The sequence below is a fragment of the Quercus suber genome, unplaced genomic scaffold (genome assembly GCF_002906115.3).
Source record: "Quercus suber isolate HL8 unplaced genomic scaffold, Cork oak 2.0 scaffold_700, whole genome shotgun sequence".
In the NCBI taxonomy this organism is placed as follows: domain Eukaryota; kingdom Viridiplantae; phylum Streptophyta; class Magnoliopsida; order Fagales; family Fagaceae; genus Quercus; species Quercus suber.
The window spans coordinates 255,677-275,796 of record NW_027070141.1 but is presented as its reverse complement, the minus strand read 5'-3'; the positions used below and the strand labels follow the sequence as shown (position 1 = coordinate 275,796).

At 30.8% G+C, this 20,120-nt stretch overlaps 1 protein-coding gene across 2 annotated transcripts; it reads right to left on the bottom strand.

Annotated features, from left to right (window-relative positions):
- Positions 1-12,912: 12,912 nt before the first annotated feature.
- Positions 12,913-18,795, bottom strand: LOC112012371 (ethylene-responsive transcription factor WRI1). Of its 2 annotated transcripts, XM_024044762.2 has the most exons (7): positions 18,435-18,744; positions 18,258-18,340; positions 18,016-18,024; positions 17,770-17,858; positions 17,524-17,648; positions 17,287-17,363; positions 12,913-13,862 (listed from the first exon to the last, which is right to left on the bottom strand). In XM_024044762.2, exons 1-7 carry the CDS (start codon positions 18,629-18,631, stop codon positions 13,132-13,134), a joined length of 1,311 nt encoding a protein of 436 aa, XP_023900530.2. In that variant the 5' UTR covers positions 18,632-18,744; the 3' UTR covers positions 12,913-13,131. The 2 variants fall into 2 exon arrangements, with proteins under 2 accessions (XP_023900530.2, XP_065622408.1); XM_065766336.1 differs by lacking the exon at positions 18,016-18,024 and having other exon boundaries at positions 18,435-18,795.
- Between the last annotated feature and the right edge of the window lie 1,325 nt (positions 18,796-20,120).

Below are 20,120 nucleotides of genomic sequence, written 5' to 3'. Positions count from 1 at the left end.
GAAGGCCGAAAGAGGGAAAATACATACAATGAAAGACTAAAAGCAGAGTGTTATGAATTCAACAATAAAACAGTACAAGTTCAACGATGAGAATTGTAGCGAAAGATGAGAATAAAAGTGTGCATGAGCTAAGAGAAGAGAGTGTGATTTAGTGATACCTTATGGGTTGAACAGCTTGATTTTCCCACAAATTGAATATTAAGAAAGTGAATATTAAGATAGGGTGACAGAGATGGAGGATTTCCAAATACGCTTCTGTGTAACAACTATGGATGAGTAAATCTACTTTATAGTTTATAAGGAATTTTTTTATTTTTCCTTCTTACAAAAAAGGGAGAGAAGGATACAGAGCTTGGAAATTAAATAAAGAAGTGATAAGCTAGTGAACTTTAAATCTCAAAGTTTCTAAAACATTTTTTTTTTTTTACATTGTAAATAACACAAGTTATAGTTTAGAGTGCTAACTGTACATTCTAAAAGTTTATAATGGAAAGTGTAATTGTGGTATAATTTAGAATTGTATAGTGTAATTATATGTATATATACACACATATGTGGGTTCAATTTACACCTTTTCTAATCTATTGGATTTAAGTAGATCCAACGATAAAAAAAATGCACTCATTAATGCTGATATTTTGATAAGAATCTCATTTATTATCCTTATTTATAACATTCAATACCTATCTCTAATCCCAAAAATATGTATATTTTTTCTCTCTACTCTCTCTTTCTCATCCACTACACATTTCTCTCTCCTCTATTGCTCTTCCACCTCCATTTTCATAAGTTTCCACCTCCACAGCCACATGGATTTAATGATCCTTAAAATTGTAGTTCTATTCTAACTTGAAGGGTTTGAATAAAAAAAATGATGTTCCAACTTCGAGAATAAAAATATGATGTATTGTTGCATAACCACCCACCTTCTAGACTAAGATGGTTCTACAAGAATTTACAGCACAAGTGGGTGACAAATTCATGCATACCACATATTTACACCAAACTAGCTAGGCAAGGATGCACCATTAACCAGTTTTGAAGAACATAATTTTTTTTTTTCTAACAACTAAAAATGAGGCAGATTGTTATTGTCTTATAACTTCTCTGATGATTTTGAGAATGAGGTGTATCGCCACAAAATCCCTCCAACCATATTGTTTATTGCGTGAGAAGCCATTGGCACAATAAGGCTAGAAGACATACTTGTGGCATAACCATACACAAGCCCAACAAAAGTTGCCCTGAAACATGTCAAACACCAGATCCTGATTAATTGGAGCCCACAGTGCCTGAATATGGAGGTGGAACCTTATGAAAATGAAGGTGGAAGAGCAATGGAGGAGAGAGAAATGTGTAGTGGATGAGAAAGAGAGAGCAAAGAGAAAAATATACCTATTTTTGGGATTAAAGATAGGCATGAAATGTTATAAATAAGGATAATAAATGAGATCTTTATCAAAATATCAGTATTAATGAGTGCATTTTTTTGACCGTCGGATCTACTTAAATCTAATGGTTTAGAAAATGTGTAACTCTTTAAAATTATATCAAGTGTAACTTGAATCCATCTATATAGGGTTGTGTTAACATGCACCATAAAATGCCTGCTAACATCAACTTTTTTGGCAGCTTTTTATCTTATTTTAGTTTTATGTCATTTTTTTAGCTTTATAAACTGTAAGGCCGGCTTCATAAAAAGAAAATATATATATATATATATTAAAATAAAATGTGGGGCTACTTTTATGTCTTTTTTATTTATCTAATTTTTTTATTAAGTAGAACCCATATTAGACCAACATTAATAAACACCGCACAGTGCTTATTAACATTTCTCATATATATATATATATATATATATATAACAAGATTTCCCTATTTGATCTGGACCTTTTGTGAAGATCAAAAATTAAAAAAAAAAAAAAAAAAACTCACCTTGCGTTACGTGTTGCAGGTAAGACCAGAATTGAGGGTGGTATTGGGCTTTGTAAGCGAAGAAGTTGGTATCTTTGTGAGTAATTTTTGTGGGAGAGTGCGTTGGGTTTAAGGGTTTGAGAGAGAGATTCAAAGTAGAAAGAAAATTAAAGGTGATGAGGCCAAGAGTCTTGAGAGTCAGTAGTTCCTACTACGAGAATAAAAGAAGCCAAACAAACAAACCCAGAAGACAGGTACTGGAAGTGGTTTCGTTCGTGTTTGTGTTTTTAATTCCCTGTTTTCGTTTTCCGTTGACGTTTTCACCACCACGCCTTTTACTATTTACTCGTCTAATAAGCTATGTTCGGGCCTACATGTGCATGGCCACTATAGCTGGCTCTGGCCCATTTATAACCAAGAGACTTGGTCCGGGTCTGCTTTAATTCCTATTTGGATTAGGTAGGGCCTATACATATCTAATTTCATTTTTTTTTTCCTTCCATCTAGCTATTTCAACTCTTATCAAATACAGTTAGATCTCTCTCTCTCTCTCTCTCTCTCTTAAGTAGATGCACATATACAACCATCTTTGTGATCCCATTGGGTTACCTAGATGGCGAGCTCATTAGTCTTAAGCGTGATACAAACTTAAAAGTCTTAAGTTCAATTCATCTTACTATCAATTTATTAGATTTTTGGAATGTCTCATGAGCCAATCAGAAGTTGGGATACCATTTCAACTACCTAGGTAGTGAGCTCAATAATCTTGGGCATGACGTAAACTTGAAGGTCTCAAGTTTAATTCACTGCTCTATCAATTTATGAGATTTTTAGAATGTCTCATGAACAAATCAAAAGTTGAGATACCACTTCCTTATATCAAATGTTGAAACAGTTTTGTTTGATGGTTATTGGGGCTTTTTTTGTAATTGAGCCTAAAATTGTGAGGGGTCATAAGCTTAAAATCACACCAATGAATAGCGTTTGATAGTTACTATTGCATTTCTAGCTTACAACCCGAAGGCCGAAAGAGGGAAAATACATACAATGAAAGACTAAAAGCAGAGTGTTATGAATTCAACAATAAAACAGTACAAGTTCAACGATGAGAATTGTAGCGAAAGATGAGAATAAAAGTGTGCATGAGCTAAGAGAAGAGAGTGTGATTTAGTGATACCTTATGGGTTGAACAGCTTGATTTTCCCACAAATTGAATATTAAGAAAGTGAATATTAAGATAGGGTGACAGAGATGGAGGATTTCCAAATACGCTTCTGTGTAACAACTATGGATGAGTAAATCTACTTTATAGTTTATAAGGAATTTTTTTATTTTTCCTTCTTACAAAAAAGGGAGAGAAGGATACAGAGCTTGGAAATTAAATAAAGAAGTGATAAGCTAGTGAACTTTAAATCTCAAAGTTTCTAAAACATTTTTTTTTTTTACATTGTAAATAACACAAGTTATAGTTTAGAGTGCTAACTGTACATTCTAAAAGTTTATAATGGAAAGTGTAATTGTGGTATAATTTAGAATTGTATAGTGTAATTATATGTATATATACACACATATGTGGGTTCAATTTACACCTTTTCTAATCTATTGGATTTAAGTAGATCCAACGATAAAAAAAATGCACTCATTAATGCTGATATTTTGATAAGAATCTCATTTATTATCCTTATTTATAACATTCAATACCTATCTCTAATCCCAAAAATATGTATATTTTTTCTCTCTACTCTCTCTTTCTCATCCACTACACATTTCTCTCTCCTCTATTGCTCTTCCACCTCCATTTTCATAAGTTTCCACCTCCACAGCCACATGGATTTAATGATCCTTAAAATTGTAGTTCTATTCTAACTTGAAGGGTTTGAATAAAAAAAATGATGTTCCAACTTCGAGAATAAAAATATGATGTATTGTTGCATAACCACCCGCCTTCTAGACTAAGATGGTTCTACAAGAATTTACAGCACAAGTGGGTGACAAATTCATGCATACCACATATTTACACCAAACTAGCTAGGCAAGGATGCACCATTAACCAGTTTTGAAGAACATAATTTTTTTTTTTCTAACAACTAAAAATGAGGCAGATTGTTATTGTCTTATAACTTCTCTGATGATTTTGAGAATGAGGTGTATCGCCACAAAATCCCTCCAACCATATTGTTTATTGCGTGAGAAGCCATTGGCACAATAAGGCTAGAAGACATACTTGTGGCATAACCATACACAAGCCCAACAAAAGTTGCCCTGAAACATGTCAAACACCAGATCCTGATTAATTGGAGCCCACAGTGCCTGAATATGGAGGTGGAACCTTATGAAAATGAAGGTGGAAGAGCAATGGAGGAGAGAGAAATGTGTAGTGGATGAGAAAGAGAGAGCAAAGAGAAAAATATACCTATTTTTGGGATTAAAGATAGGCATGAAATGTTATAAATAAGGATAATAAATGAGATCTTTATCAAAATATCAGTATTAATGAGTGCATTTTTTTGACCGTCGGATCTACTTAAATCTAATGGTTTAGAAAATGTGTAACTCTTTAAAATTATATCAAGTGTAACTTGAATCCATCTATATAGGGTTGTGTTAACATGCACCATAAAATGCCTGCTAACATCAACTTTTTTGGCAGCTTTTTATCTTATTTTAGTTTTATGTCATTTTTTTAGCTTTATAAACTGTAAGGCCGGCTTCATAAAAAGAAAATATATATATATATATATTAAAATAAAATGTGGGGCTACTTTTATGTCTTTTTTATTTATCTAATTTTTTTATTAAGTAGAACCCATATTAGACCAACATTAATAAACACCGCACAGTGCTTATTAACATTTCTCATATATATATATATATATATAACAAGATTTCCCTATTTGATCTGGACCTTTTGTGAAGATCAAAAATACCTCATCCGGTAAAAAATGAAATTTTTACTACAAATGGTGTAGTAATATGGTCAACAATGTCACAAAACTCCTTATAAATTAAACTGGACTTTTTTGTAGTTCGAAAATACCCTTATCAATAAACAATGAGTTCTCTTAAAAATTGGGGTTATAAAGTCAAATAACAAATTTCATCTCTCCCAAAAAAACATGAATCCACTCAACCATTCCCATATTCACTCGCCATGTTTTGCTCATATAAAACTGTTTTACTCTTAAATTAAAAACCCAAAAAAAGAAAAAAGACTTACCTATTTCTTTTCTTTTTTCTTTTCCTTTTTATTATTAGTCATACCTGTTATTCATATCACGGTTACTTCACAGTCCACACTAACTCTTAGGGCTCATTTGATTGGGTAGATTTTAGGGAAGATGGAAAAAATAGGAGAGAAAATTGTACTTTGGTCTGTTTGATAAGAGAAGAAAATGGGAAGGAAAATTGGTGGGGCTCAGGGGTTTTCTCCCCTGGCCCACCAAATTGCAATCTCCCCAATTTGGGGAGAAAACAGAGAAGAAAAAAATTCCACTTGAAGAGACCAAATTGCTCCCTTTTGCATTGTGCAACTAACGTTTACTCTCAGCTTGTCCAAATTGCTCCCGTTTTTTTTCTAGACTCTTTTTTCTCATTTTGTCATATTTTTTTTCCTTTTTTTTTTTATTACTTTTCATTCCTACCCCTTTTTTTGTGTGCATTGTTCATCCGTTTTTCCTTTCATATGTTTTTTTTTTCCAATCCTTTTCTTTTCACATTTCTTTTGGATTTTTGTTCTCTCACTCTCTCTCTCTCTCTCTCTCAATGAAGTGCACTATATTTTTTTAATAAAAATATAATTTGTTACTCTTTTTTATCTAATAAAAATATAATTCTTGATTTTTTTTTATCTAATAGGAGCATGACAGTAAATTTATACAAACCACATTTTTTATTCTCTTATTTTTCTTCTCAACCAAGTCCAAAAAGTTTTCCATCTCTTCATTCTTTCACTTCTCCAACCAAATACAAATGAGGAAAAATAAAAGAAAGATACTACATCTACAACAATTTTACAACATTTTTACAACAAATTACAAGTGGTTAGTTGTTAATGGTTCAAATTTTTTTTGAAAAAAATTTATTGGTTCAAATTTGAAACTAACAGTAAGATTACTTTTTTGCCTCAATAATAACAATCAGTAACAACCTGCCACTTAGGATTTGTTGTAAAAATATTGTAAAAATGTTGTAGACAAATCATTTCTCAAAATAAAATATTTTCTATCCTCCCACTTTTCCATCCTCCCAACCAAACAAATCTTAACTCTTTTCTTTTTTTCTTTTTCATACAATCCCATAAAAGTCACTCCCATGTTCACCTCTTCTTTCCTTATTTATTTATTTTTTAAAAAATTTAACTAGACTTATTTGTTTCTTCCTCCCCACCAGTCCTTCCTTCTTCTTTTTTTTTTTTTTTCTTTTTTTAAATTCAAATTTTAAAAACAATTCAATTTTGTGAAGAACTCCCCGTTCAAAAAACGTAACCACCACAATTCGATTCAATCATTGTCTTAAATAAATTCTCTCACATCTGATACTCCCATATCTCTCTATTCTATGTATTATAATCCCATATGACTTCACACCCAAAATCGAAGTGCATTCTCCAATTTCTATTCTAATCTATGTAAGGTTTTTTTTTCTCTATCTCTCTTCACAAATACTTAAGAATAGTACTTGATTAGGAAAACAAAGTTTTGGCTGATAGTAGATCCTTTTTTTTCCCCCTTTTATAAATGTTTTTGATATCATAGGTCTCAATTTTGGGGGTGAAGTTTAGCGTAATGTTTGTGGTGACGGAGTAGTGCAATGTGCTTTTTCTTTTTCTTTTTTTCTTTTTTTTTCAACTATAATAATTTATAAAGTTTTAAATTTGGATGCTATTTTATTGTTCTCACTCTCTAGCATTGTTAATTTTCGGATGTTTATGATGATGCATAACTAACCACGCATGCAAATGACCTAGCAGCATTGATATATTCTGGTAATTTTTTTAATTGCTATTTTTGTGTTGACTTGTTTTAGAAAGAATTGAAGGAAATGGAAAGTCTATCAAGAGAAGAATATATTGGATCATTTAGAAGGTTTACTATCTGCATCTACATTAAATTTTGAGAACAAGAAAATTACAAAATTTGCTTTTTGAATTGATGTAAGATAATTTGAAATAAAAGTAGTGGTGTTTCTATTTATGAGTTTCAAAATATAGAGGAATTGTAGGTAATTATCAACATGGCACGCTATGGTTAATGTGTCAGTAAGGGTATATTTGGTAGATTGTAAGAGCACGCTTGGTATATTGTAACGGTAATTATATAGTAACAAGAATAAGTATTACAAAAAATAAAAGATGATGTAATGTAATACTTATTGCTATTCATTTGTTTGGTGATAACACAATAAAAGAATCCTAAATACAATAGAATGAAAGCATTTTAAATCAAATGTAAGATATATTTTAGAAAATATGTTACTCATATAATTATATTTCCTAAAATTTTTTTTTTAATTTGAAAGAGAGATTAGTTATTTTTTTATGATTTTTTATTTTCATAATTGTTATATGCATATGAAAAGTTTGTTTATTTGGATATATATATATTAATTTTAGAAATTAATATACCTTCTAAGAAATAGCTATTACAACCCTTTAGAGATAAATAATTATTCCTTACGAATAGTCATTCTTTAAAATAAAGAATAATTATTTTCTGTAATAAAAACATAACCAAACTACTAAATGACTAAACCATAGGAATAACTATTACATTACAGTATATATTACAGTCTACCAAACGTACTCTAATAGACACTATAATGTAATAATTATTCATATGGTTTAGCTATTCAATAGTGTGGTTATGTTTTTATTACAAGGAATAGTCATTCCTTATGAAGAGTTATTCTTTAAAATAAGGAATAACTATTCATCTCTAAAATGAATGTAATAATTATTCCTTAATAAGTGTATTAATTTCTACAATTAATATATTTCTAAATAAACAAACTTTTCATATGCACATAACAATAAATCATAAAAAATAACTAATCTCTCTTTCAAATTTTAAAAATATTATTTTTTAGAAAATATAATTATATGAGTAAAATATTTCTTAAAATATATCTTAAGTTTGATTTAAAATGCTTTCGTTCTATTGTCTTTAGGGTTCTATTATTGTGTTGTCACCAAACAAATGAATAGTAATATGCGTACATTACGGCATTTTGTATTTCTTGTAATATCTATTCCTATTCCTATGTAATTACCGTTACAGTCTACCAAACGTACCCTAAGTTTTAATTTGACTTTTCACTGTAAACAGTGGTTGTTGCCGATTAGACAAGTTTGTAGTTCTTTTGTAATGAACACATTCTCCCACAAACTGATTTCAATACTATTTTTGTGTTCTTTTTTGGTGCTAGGCTCACTACACTCTGACTATATCAGTATTTCACGAATACAAATACTATTGGAAAAATGTCTAAACTTTGAATTGGAATAAATTGAAAAGTATGATACTAAAGCCAACAACCAAAAAAAGAGTCCCATCACACACGCTCACACATGCAATGAGGCTAGTGTGTGTGTATGCATATATATTTTAATAATTCGATAATTACAATGGTAAAGGAGGGATTTCAATATTAGATGTAATGGACACATTAGAAGGTGCCAATAGTTGAGTTACAAGGTCTTAGCTGAATAATTTTATTTAACCTTAGAAATTTGAGTAAATTTTAATTCAATCTCAAAGTTTGTACTAAAAATTATTTAAACGAACTAGCTACCAACAAAAATTGTGGTAGAAGGTTCAAATGAAACGTTTTTAGAATTTCATAACTATCTCAAAACGTGTGCCAAACCAAAATTGTGTTTTACTATGTCAATTTTATGCATGTAAAACCATAATTTTATGCTTTTAGAGCATCTCCAACAGCTTCAGCAAATTTTTGTATTGCTTGGAGAATGAACGGTGACATTTAGCTTTTACCTACCACTTTTTTAAATACACTTCTAACAGATTTTCTATTCCATTCTTTATCTCATTTAAATATTATTTCTTCATTCATTCTTTATTCTTTTTTTATCATCGTTTATTCTTTTTTTAACAACTATATTTTTAAATGAGAAATGTTACATTCACAACATTTTACGCAATACTTTCATAACAAAATTTATGTGGAAAGTTGTTACTAGTTCTAATTTGAACTCACCACTGAATTTTTTTTTTTCGTCAATATTAACTAATAACAATCTGTTATTTAAAATTTATTGTGAAATATTGTGAAAATATTGTGGTAGAATTTTTCATTTAGGATTTTTTATTCTTTCATTTCATTCTCCTCCACAGACGTGTCCTCTATCCCCCTTCTTTTATTTCTTTTTCTCCTCAAGAACCTTCCAGCAACATCTACTCTTCACATCAGAGAGAGAGAGAGAGAGAGAGAGAGAGAGAGAGAGAGAGAGAGAGAGAGAGAGAGAGAGAGAGAGAGAGAGAGAGAGAGAGAGAGAGAGAGAGAGGCTTGGGCCTCCACTGTCGCTCTAGCATCTCAGCCGCCGCTCTAACATCTCCACCACCGCTCGTCGTCCTCCCCACCAATCGGCTTCTTCTTCTTTCTTTCTTTTTTTTTTTTTTTTTTTTTTCCATATTTGCTTGTTCTGATTCAACTTTATTTTAAGAATTGGATTTTGTTTTGTGTGTTTGTGTTTTGTGTTTGGATTAATTCTTTTGCTTATGAACATGTCTCTCTTTTTTCTTTTTTCTTTTTTTTTCCTTTTATTTTTTTTATTTCATTTGGTTTGTGAGAAAAAAAAGAAGCAATGGCAATAGAGAGAATGAGAGGAAAAAAAAAAAAAAAAAAAAGAAGCAACGGAGAGAAGGAGAGAAAAAAAAAATCCAAAGGAGGAGAGAGAAAGAATTAATATAATAGAACTATTGATAATATTTTAATCCAACAAATTTAATAGCTAATGTACAGTAGTCCAAGACTTAATGTGCTATTGCTCATAATCCAAAAAAATTTTGGATATAAAGAAGCTACTGGAGTAATTTTTTTGGGTCCTATTATCTATTATAGTTAATATTTTAGTTATACATGTATTTCTGGAGATGCTCTTGTCAAGTGTAAAATCTCTTTTTTTATGCATTTTTTAGATGATTGGTTGATGCACGAGAAGAGCTTCTTACCTAATGGTTAGACATGACAAATTGGACTAGGACTCAATAACTTCTCAATCCAAACCTGAATTTTTTTTACTCAAAAGTAAAAACTGATTGACCTATGACTTACTTTTTTTTAGGGATGGGTTGGGTATTGGTTGGGTAATCCCAACTAGTCTGTGAACTGACTCATTTTTAATTATTTTTTAAAGAAAATTCAGACCTAGCTAGATTACATTTTTGTTTCGGGTTTTTACTCAATTGACAATTATAATGCCAAAAGAATGCCATAATTTTTATTATTATGATTTAAAAAAAAAAAAAAAAAACACACACACACAAAAGGAGAGCTTACTCTAAAGCGAGAAGTTCGCAATGGCGAAGTCTATAGAAGCTCATTGTCTTGGTAGTGACCTCAAAATTGAAACAAATCAAACTTAATGCAACAAACAATCTATATAACGCTGCTAAAAAAAAAAAAAAAAAAACCGAAAAACAATTACAGTGTGAGAAAGGAAAATTTATAAAAGAGAAAGAATTGGGGTTTAAAGTAGGGTTTAATTTTGGGACATTTACAAGGAATCAATACATAAAGGAATTTTAAGAAGTGAGGTTAGACGGTAGATGCTTGGTGGATAAGCAATGGTGGTAAGCTTAGTCTTTTGCATTTCAAGTTTTACGGACAGAGCAATGACAGTAAGTCAGTAAGTTTTCTTTTTTATATATTTTTTACAGGTCTTGATGAAATAGGCTTTCAAGATTGTAAATTTCATATTTGCTTTTATTTTTTGGCTAAAATGTAAAATTGATCCTCTAACTTTCTTCAAGTTTCATTTCAATCCTTTAATTTTACTTTTGTTCATTTTAGTTCAATATTTTTTTTCATTGAGAAGCACGTTTTAATGCTTTCCAATGGGTCTTGCTACTCATTAGACCCACAAACTTTTTTCAACAAAATTTTCATTAAAAATGGGTCTCACGGCACTATTCATACATTTAAAAATTATTTTACTACAGTGTTTTCAGTTTTCAACAATATAAACGGTATCCAAATGGACCTTAAGTTTCAGATTTAAGTTTCGGATTTATTCAATTAAGGTCATTCTGTTAACTTTTGTTAAAATTTTTTGAAAAAAAAAATGGAAAATATTTTTCAACCATTAATTGAATTTTTTTAATTTAAAAAATTTAAAGAAAAATTTATAAAATTGAAAAATTAACCACAACATATAACAAAAGTTGATGGAAAATACTTAATTGAATAAACTTGAAAGTTAGAGGACTGAAATGAACAAAAGCAAAGTTAGAGGACTAAAATGAAATCTAAAGAAACTTAGATGGTCAATTTTGCATTTTACCCTATTCTTTTTTTTTTAATCAAATTAACTATCCAATAGGGTATTTGTAATTTTGTTCTCTATTTTGGGATGTTAAATATTGTGTGGAAATGGAACATGTGTGATTGTTTTAATTATATTTTCAAATGGTAGATCAGATTGCTTTGTGTTTGTGATATTTTGTTTTGGCTAATAATACTTGGATTTGTATGATTTTATTATTAATGAACAAGTATTAATTTGCTGATCTGAGCTCTTTCTTGACATAGTTGAATCAAAATTAATTCATTTCATACCAAATAATTTGTTGCAAGACTTACTAAGTGGCAAATACATGTTTTCATTTTTGTTTTTTTTTTCATTTGAAAAATATGAGTCAATCTGAACGCAACTTGACCCGATTGTAACCTGATTTATTTGGCCTGATCTGTTTGCCACATCTACTAATGGCATGGCCAAATTCCATCCCAAAGGGGCCTCTTTTGAACCCATAGCTCCTCATTATGTGCTTTGCTAATTGTTAATTGCTAATTAGCTATCCAACAAGGCATTTACTTTGAAATCTCTAAGAAAAATCTCATATCCTATATGATAATTCTAATATGTTCTAGTTCATCATTAGGGTAAAGGACTTGAGTTAATTAACTCTTACAAAATGGATTATCTATTATCCTCCTTGTTTTAGATATTTTGTTTTCAAAATTTTACCACACTCATGACTTGTTGGTAGTGTGGGGTACCCCACAATTTGCAATAGTGTGGGTGGAACAGAGTTGACATGCCATTGGGCGGTGGGACTTTGAGAGGGTTAATAACAAATAATGCCTTATTAATCTCAAGGTTAGTTAAAGAAGATGTGGACTTTATTGATCTAAAGGTTAGTTAAAAGAAGAAAAGGATTTAAAATCTAATATTTGCAGGACTAGTACTACTAGTGCTTAAAGAAAGATCTGAAACAAACAACCTAAAAAGAAACTCATATCTGGGTTAGCTCAGGAATATTGTACAAATGTCCGATCTAGAAGAAAATGTCACAGCATCAATTGAGCAGACTTGCCCCCCAAGCCTCCAACTGCTCCCCTTGTCCCGAGGGCCCGGAGGACTGTGGATATGACCTATTGGTTTTTTTGTGTGTGATTAACAAAGTTACAAGTCCACTGTTCTAGGCCATTTTATACGAGGCAGTGTCCTCCTCGTTAAGCTTTAGGTCTGTCAGAAAACTTGCAAGCTTAATTTATTCTATTAGCTAGGAGTAGGAGCCCAAAACCAATATATATTCTATTATAATAAAATTGACTAGGATTCATTATGAGATTAATCAAAAAATGGATTCATTCGTTTAAGGCATGACGTAAATTTGAAAGTTTCAAATGCAATTCATTATATTATGGATTCATGTTATTATATTATAAGTAGAAATCATATCTTATAGGTAGAAAGTGAAATAATCCATAAAAGTTGAAAGACGATTTTTTTTTTAATTATATTAAAATAAATTAAAAAATGAACCCCAATTGATTAATTAAAGATGAAAAAAAAACCTAATTGGCATTGGCAGTAACCACATTGTGTCCTCTTTAACCATTTTTTTTACCTATGAATAAAAGAAGAAAGAAAAGGCCAAAGACATTGAGAATCGTTCCAATCCACCGACCCACAACAACATCCCACCAACAAACTAAAACAAATCCCAACAATCCCAAAGACCAAAATGTTCAAGCAGAATAGATACAAGAAACCGAGGTTGTAGTAGAAGAAGATGGGGAAGAAATAGCAGAAGAAGAAGAAGAAGAAGAAGACAACAACCTCTCCTGCCCAACTATATTGTCCAAGCTCCTTGACACACCAACAACCTTGAGAGTCTCATCAAAAGCTGACATATCATCCATAATGCCATCCATTTTGACATCAACAACATCTTGGTGTGTCACAGCTGCTGCTGCTGCTTCAAATATAAAATCAATGTCATCCTCAAATCCTGTGTGGTCAAACAGGTCATTTAACTCGCATGGCTTTTCAATGGGGAGGTCAGGCACATTGTCCAAAAAGCTCCAAGGGTCTTCTTCTTGCTCACTAGAGGGCCCCATTCCCACCATTGTAGAAGTTGTGCCCATGCAAGGAGGGAGCTGTGTATTAATATTATATTGAAGCTGTTCTTCTAATCCCACTACTTCTTGTTTTTCTTGCTTTTGTTGTTGTTGTTGGTGCTCTACTTCCACATCTACTTTTGATTGAGGTTGACAATTGTCCACATCTACTTTTGATTGAGTGTGACAATTCTTGGGAAGTGCTGCATCTGATTGAGGAGAACTTTGGGCATTAAAGCCAGGGATTTTCTTCTTCATGCGGTCAATATAATTACTGATGTCAAAATTAGTCACAGCATTTGCTCCTCTGTACTCTATTGCTGCCATATCATAAGCTGCCGCTGCCTCTTCCTGTGTGTCTTCAAAAGCAAAAAGCAAAAAAAAAAAAAAAAAAGGTGCCAAAATTATATAAATTAAACAAAGAGATAAACTTTTTATGAAACAGAATATTATAAGACATAACTTTAATTAGTATGGCTAGGATTCGAATCTCACGTGTCCCATGATAGTTTTAACAAGTTTCGTGTTTTTATATTATTGACTTCCAGAGTCTTTTAGCTGAAAAAATATACCTTTAATTGTCAGCGTACCAAATCAAAATGGAGACTCGATTCAGATTCCATATCCTAGTCCTACCTCTTTATGCCTCTCAAGTTTCAAAGTCATAGAGCCTTTTGGTAACATTGTTCTAATATAATATTGTTTAAATGTTGAGTAAAAAAATATTGTAAAAATACCATGTTGTGTTGTTTAAACAACAGTTTTCGTTGTTTAAACAACACATCTAAACATACTCATATCTTTGAAAAGCTTGTACCACACCCATAATCATTGTAATTTATGAAAATAAGGTTCCCATTTTATATATATGAAAAATGTAATTACTTGTGAAAATAAATAAATATATATATAGAGCTCGTTTGTTACTGTTGTTTAAACAACAATTTTTAGTGTTTAAACAATATTATACGTATTTTTACATACTTTTTCACTCACACATATTTTTCGTTTCTCATAATAATTACTTTTTTTTTTTTCATTTTCTATAAAACTCTATTTAAATAGATTATTAATCAGTGCTCTAAGAATATTCTTTAGCATTTTCTTTTTTAGAAATACACACAAAGGTTCTTACTAAACGGCCCAATAATGGGTTATGTACAAAATTAATAAATGTAGTATAAGATAGAAATGATTTTGGTTTGGAAGAAAAAAGTTCGACAGATTTTTTAGTAGTACCAACAACCAAGTGCTTGTCGGCTACCCATCTTTTGTGCCTTAATTAATGAGAAACTAACTTTTTGATGCACACAAATACCTAAGCTATAAAGTAGACTATAAATTCTAGACCAAAAATAAATGGGTCTAAATCTTGCCAATTCAGAACATAAGTAGCCACCAAAGATGGTGAGTAACCAAAATAACCTTTAGTCAAGCCAATTATTAAGGGTGGTTAGGTACATGCATTTAAATAATAATTTTTAATTTTTTAAAAAATATGTGTAGATAAAAAAATGTATAAAAAAATGTATAATATTGTTTAAAAATTGAAACACATGTGACAAATAGGTCATTAAATGAAAATTCATAAGGTTAGAAGAAAAAAAAAACAGTGAAATTATAGGATAGCCAGGCACATCTAAGAAAATGGGAATTCATTCTCTGCCAAGGACACCAACACATGAGCCCTCGTGCCTGTCACTATCAAAAAGGTGTTGAAAAAATACTGAACCCTTTGTGAGCAAGGACAAGCAGGGAAGTCACGTGCCACTCTGTTGGCAATTGTGATCTTCACATTTTTGTGCATATTTACACAGAGAGACAGAGAGAGAGAGAGCCAATCGAGTCAAACCGAGTGGTTGATTTTGCTCTCTCGGTGAACTAGAAACTGGTGCATGTAGTACAGGTGCTACTCCAGCTAAGACTCCATGCAATGTGCACAACTCACACATTACAACCCACAATTTACGCTTAGTAATTAAGGAACTATTATTCACTGTATTGTTTTTGTTTTCAAATAAAATTAGAGTACACAACATTTTTACAATAATTTTACTATAAATTTAAATAATAAATAGGTAAAAAAGAAAAAAATCTTAGTTATGACCTTGTGAGTCCAGATGAAAAGCAGTAACAACTTGCACTTGTGCTTTAATTATCTTTTCTTTACCATTCTTGGAATAGACAGTGTTTTGCTCAACTTGGTTTTTAGTTTATTTTAGTGTATTGGACTGTGTATGGTATTTAAAAATCTCATTTTAAAAAAATACAGGTCAATTTCTTTTTTAGAATATTGTTAAGGATGCAACATTTTCCATACCTCATTAAGTTGACAATTTATGATAAGGATACATTACTTTTACTTGAACTGACTGTTTAGGCTGCTTTTATTATGGATCGATCAATCAATCAATAAAAACATGCCAAACAGTTTTGAAAAGAAAATTATTAAATGTACTTATCCTTAGACTAATTATAACTTATTAGGGTAATAAGTCAAGAACATAAATTTTTCTCAAATTATTTATTCCTAATTTTTTAAGTCTTTGACTAGATAAAGTCTTTTAAAAACTCATATTTTTAAAAAATTAAAAATTACAATTCAACTTATTTTTCAGAGTATTTTTAAGAATAGAACGCTTTCATAACTTCTTAAGTTGACAATTATAAAAATTTATATATAATGTTTATTCCTTGACTTGTTATAACTTTTTAAGATGAACCGGTCAAGAAAATAAGCTATCCTAAATACACACTACCTGCTAAAGAAATTAAAAAAAAAAAAAGTGAGAAGAAGACGCACATAAGTTATTAACAATAATTATTAAAAATTAGTTTGACATGTAAAACATGATTGATGCAAAACACAAAGCCCCACATCAGCCTATTGAATGGCTATGGGTTTGAAATTGGCATCTAAAAATTTACCAAAAAATAGCGAAATTGACATCTACGGTGGGGTTTGAAATTGGCAATTAGTCGGCACAAAGGTTTTTTTTTTTTTTTTTTTGATGGGATAGTCGGCACAAAGTTAGTGTTGCACAAACACAATTCCCTTTTTTTTTTTTTTTTTTGATGGGATAGTCGGCACAAAGTTAGTGTTACACAAACACAATTCCCCATATATATTCTCAATGGGATTGAGGCTGGGCACCAATAAAATCTACAAAAAATAAAAATCTTTACTGGCGCGTCTGGATGACATGATTTGAGCATTTAAATTTGGATTTGGATTTAGATTTGGGTGATTAAAATTCAAATATCTTGTTTGGACGGTTTAAAAAATTTCAAAGGTTTGGATTTGACAAATCCACCAAGGGTTTAAAGGTTTAAAATCATTAGATTTGAAATTACACCTAAAATCAATGAATTTGAAATCAAGGCATTTCAAATTTATTAATTTAAAATCTATATCCAAATTCAAATTCAAGTTTCCAAACGCAACCTACTGGAAAATAATTTCAGAAACCGAATAGTGCTTGAAATTTTCTTAACAAATTGACATTAATTTTTTAAATTGAATGAGATTTGAGGGAAAATACTTTAAAAAGTAGAGCATTGAAGTGTTGAAGTCGGCAATTTGGTAGATGGAGGTTGGGCTTGAAATTTATGAGGGCAATTTTGGTTGCAAAAACACTTAGGTTGTTGCTCGTTAGGATGTGACAGACAAGTAGGAATTGACTAAAATTACTACTTAAGAATTATGATACCAAATCATATATTAAGGTCCAAATTTCGCTATCAAAATATCAAAAAAGAGAGAGAGAGAGTGATAGAGCTTACTGTAAGTTCCCAGGTACAGATATTTGTTACCAAAAACTCTTCCAATTCTTGCTTCCCAACGCCCATTATGGTGATGCCTATCAAAATTCAACAATAACATTAAGTCAATAACTTCCTCACAAAGCCTTCAATTCCCAAAAAAATTGTAACTTAATTAAGTCAATAACTTAGTAATGTGAAACTGAGGAAACAAATATTAAATAGTACTAAAATTGTTTTTTCATTTAATTTTTCTACCTCGCCACCCCACGATATTTAGACACTCCTCTAGAAAATCCAGAGCTCCTTCGTCGCAATGAGGCCAAGTATTCTTCCTTGGTAACCTTTTGCATTTCTTCAAGTTCCTTTGTATAAGTCTCTATCTGCATTATTTATAGGAAAATGAAATTTAAGAAGAAAGGGGCAAAATTTTATTATCAGTGATAATTTCCAAAAGAGAATTACGTACAAGCGAAAAACTAAGAGAAAAAATAATAAATGTACCGGGAAATTCAAGGTTGTACCAGGGCCCCAATACTTAAGGGCAGCAAGATCATAAGTATGGGCAGCAGCCTCTTCATTATCATATGCCCCTACACATTGTCACAAGTATGAATTAACTAGTAACTACATTTTGTACCCCACATTATTAAAAAAAACACACACACACCCTTATGACCACATAAATAATATTAAAAACAATCAAAAGATTTGGAAGAAAAGGGATTGAGAATTAAAATAGAGACTTACCCAAATAAACTAAACAGCGGCAAAAGTGCAAATGAACGTTGCAATGACAGAGATTAACAGGAATAAAAACACAGTCAGAACTCAGAATCCAGAATTATAATTATTAGAATTCAAAAAAAAAAAAGTGAAATAATATAATAATTAATTAATTAAAAAAAGAGACTGCAGATCTCCTTGGTTCTCTCATTATTTATATGATAATTATAATTTTTCATTAAAAAAAAAAAAAAGAGCAAAATTACCTTGTCGTCCTTTCTTGTTCTGAATGTTGTTCCAGGAACTCTTGTCCCAAAGGTGAGCTTCATATCTCCCAGTCCATCTGTGCCTGTGTTTTTGATGCAAAAAGAGGAATATGATACATGCAAATGAAAACCCATTAAGGAAAAACATTGAAAAGAGAGAAATGAGAGAAGGATCACCTTGTGACTCCTCTGTAAATTGAGCTTCTCCTAGCTGAGCCGGCTGATGAGTTGCCATTCTGGCATTTCTCTGGGTTGTGATTTTTCTTAGCTCGCTTAGCCTTGGCTTTGGGCTTCTCTGATTGATGAGGAATGACAGAACCAACACAGGAAGATGAAGAAGAAGAAGAACATGAAGGAGCAGGAGACCTCTTCATTTGAGTTGTGTTTTTTGTCAACAATGTACACAAAAGAGAGAGAGAGAGAGAGAGAGAGAGAGTAAACACAAACAAAAATAAAGGGTAGGTGTTTGTGTCACTGAATTTGGTTATTAATGTAGAGGAAGTAGCAGAAGTAGTAGCATATTGGTAACCTAAAGTGGTTTACCAAAACAGGAAGAGACATATGGGATAGGAAGAAGTGTGGAAATGGAGAATGTTAAAAAGAGCTTAAACTATTGTGTAGGCAGAGAGATGGGTTTAACCATGGGTTAAAGGGGGAGTTGGGTTAATTAACCATGAGTTAATTAAATGCCCAACACTTGGCGTTGTGCTACAGCCATGCTGCCAATGGGATTTGCTCTACCTACTGTCTTACCAAAGCTTAAAAAAAAGAATCTCTCTATCGGTTTATTCTCAATTTTAAAGACCATTGAAAAAACGTAAATAATAAAAGGAAAATGCTAGAGGATGCTTTTGTATTCGCAATAAAAAATTGTATCAGATTCTATTTTAATATTTTAAAAAGTTATTTTATTAATTATGTCATACTATTTTATAACATATTCAATGTTTTTATTTTTATTTTCCTATTTTACTCATTAAAATAATATATATTACTCACTAAAATAATATAATATATTTCAATACAACTCTCCCTCTCTGACATTTTACAAGTCCGGTTGTCAACACCTTTTTGTACCTTGATTGTACTTTTTCCCTACATTTTCCATTTGCAATTGCCAGTGGAAATGCTCTTAAGAAACTAGTCATCGAATATCGATCCATGGAAGGTTTTATAGGGAAAAAAAAACAATAAATATTTTGACTACTTTTTTCATTTTTCATAAAAGTTGTGTCAAAACTTTCTTAAAATTGATTGTTAATAACTACCCAGGGACTTATACTAAAACACAAAAGATTCAACACTTTATACAAATAAGAAAAACAACAAATACCAAAATTATTATAATGTTCCAAAACTTCTACGTGCCTTACCTTGTTTTCCTATATATCAGTTACTTTTCGGGTCTCGAGTTTGCACCTGTAAATTTCTTAAAATCAAAGAACATGTGAGGAAGAGAATCAATATACTTTATTTAAAAGTTGTTTTCCTAACTTTTAACAAAATTATAAATAAGCTTTTTTTTTTTTTTTTTAATGGTAAGTCTATAATAGTTTATGAGTACTGGCATGTAGAAGTCGGTAGAACTCCATCTTAAATGCTTTGCTTGTTTGCCCGTTTTGATTTAAGAAAAAAAAGCTGAAAATAGTCTCTAAAATAGCTTTGATGCCTAATAGAAAGGAGAACAGTTTCACAGCATTGAGAGATTTATGGTAATATTTAACTAACTACATCACTTTTGTTTAAAACATAAACTTTTATCATTTTCATAAAATAAAAAAATAAAAACTTTTATCGTTTCCCAGATTTTAGCGTGTCACTATTCATGGAATTTTGATTGTTTATCCTTTTTTTTTTTAAATT

What these genes read in the sequence shown, in the direction of transcription:
- LOC112012371 (XM_024044762.2), bottom strand. Translation starts at nt 18,631, where the DNA reads ATGAAGAGGTCTCCTGCTCCTTCATGTTCTTCTTCTTCTTCATCTTCC. An exon ending in GTACAACCTTGAATTTCCCG is followed by an intron (nt 17,649 to 17,769) that starts GTACATTTATTA and finishes TAAATAATGCAG; the next exon opens with ATAGAGACTTATACAAAGGA. An exon ending in AAATATCGTGGGGTGGCGAG is followed by an intron (nt 17,364 to 17,523) that starts GTAGAAAAATTA and finishes GAATTTTGATAG; the next exon opens with GCATCACCATAATGGGCGTT.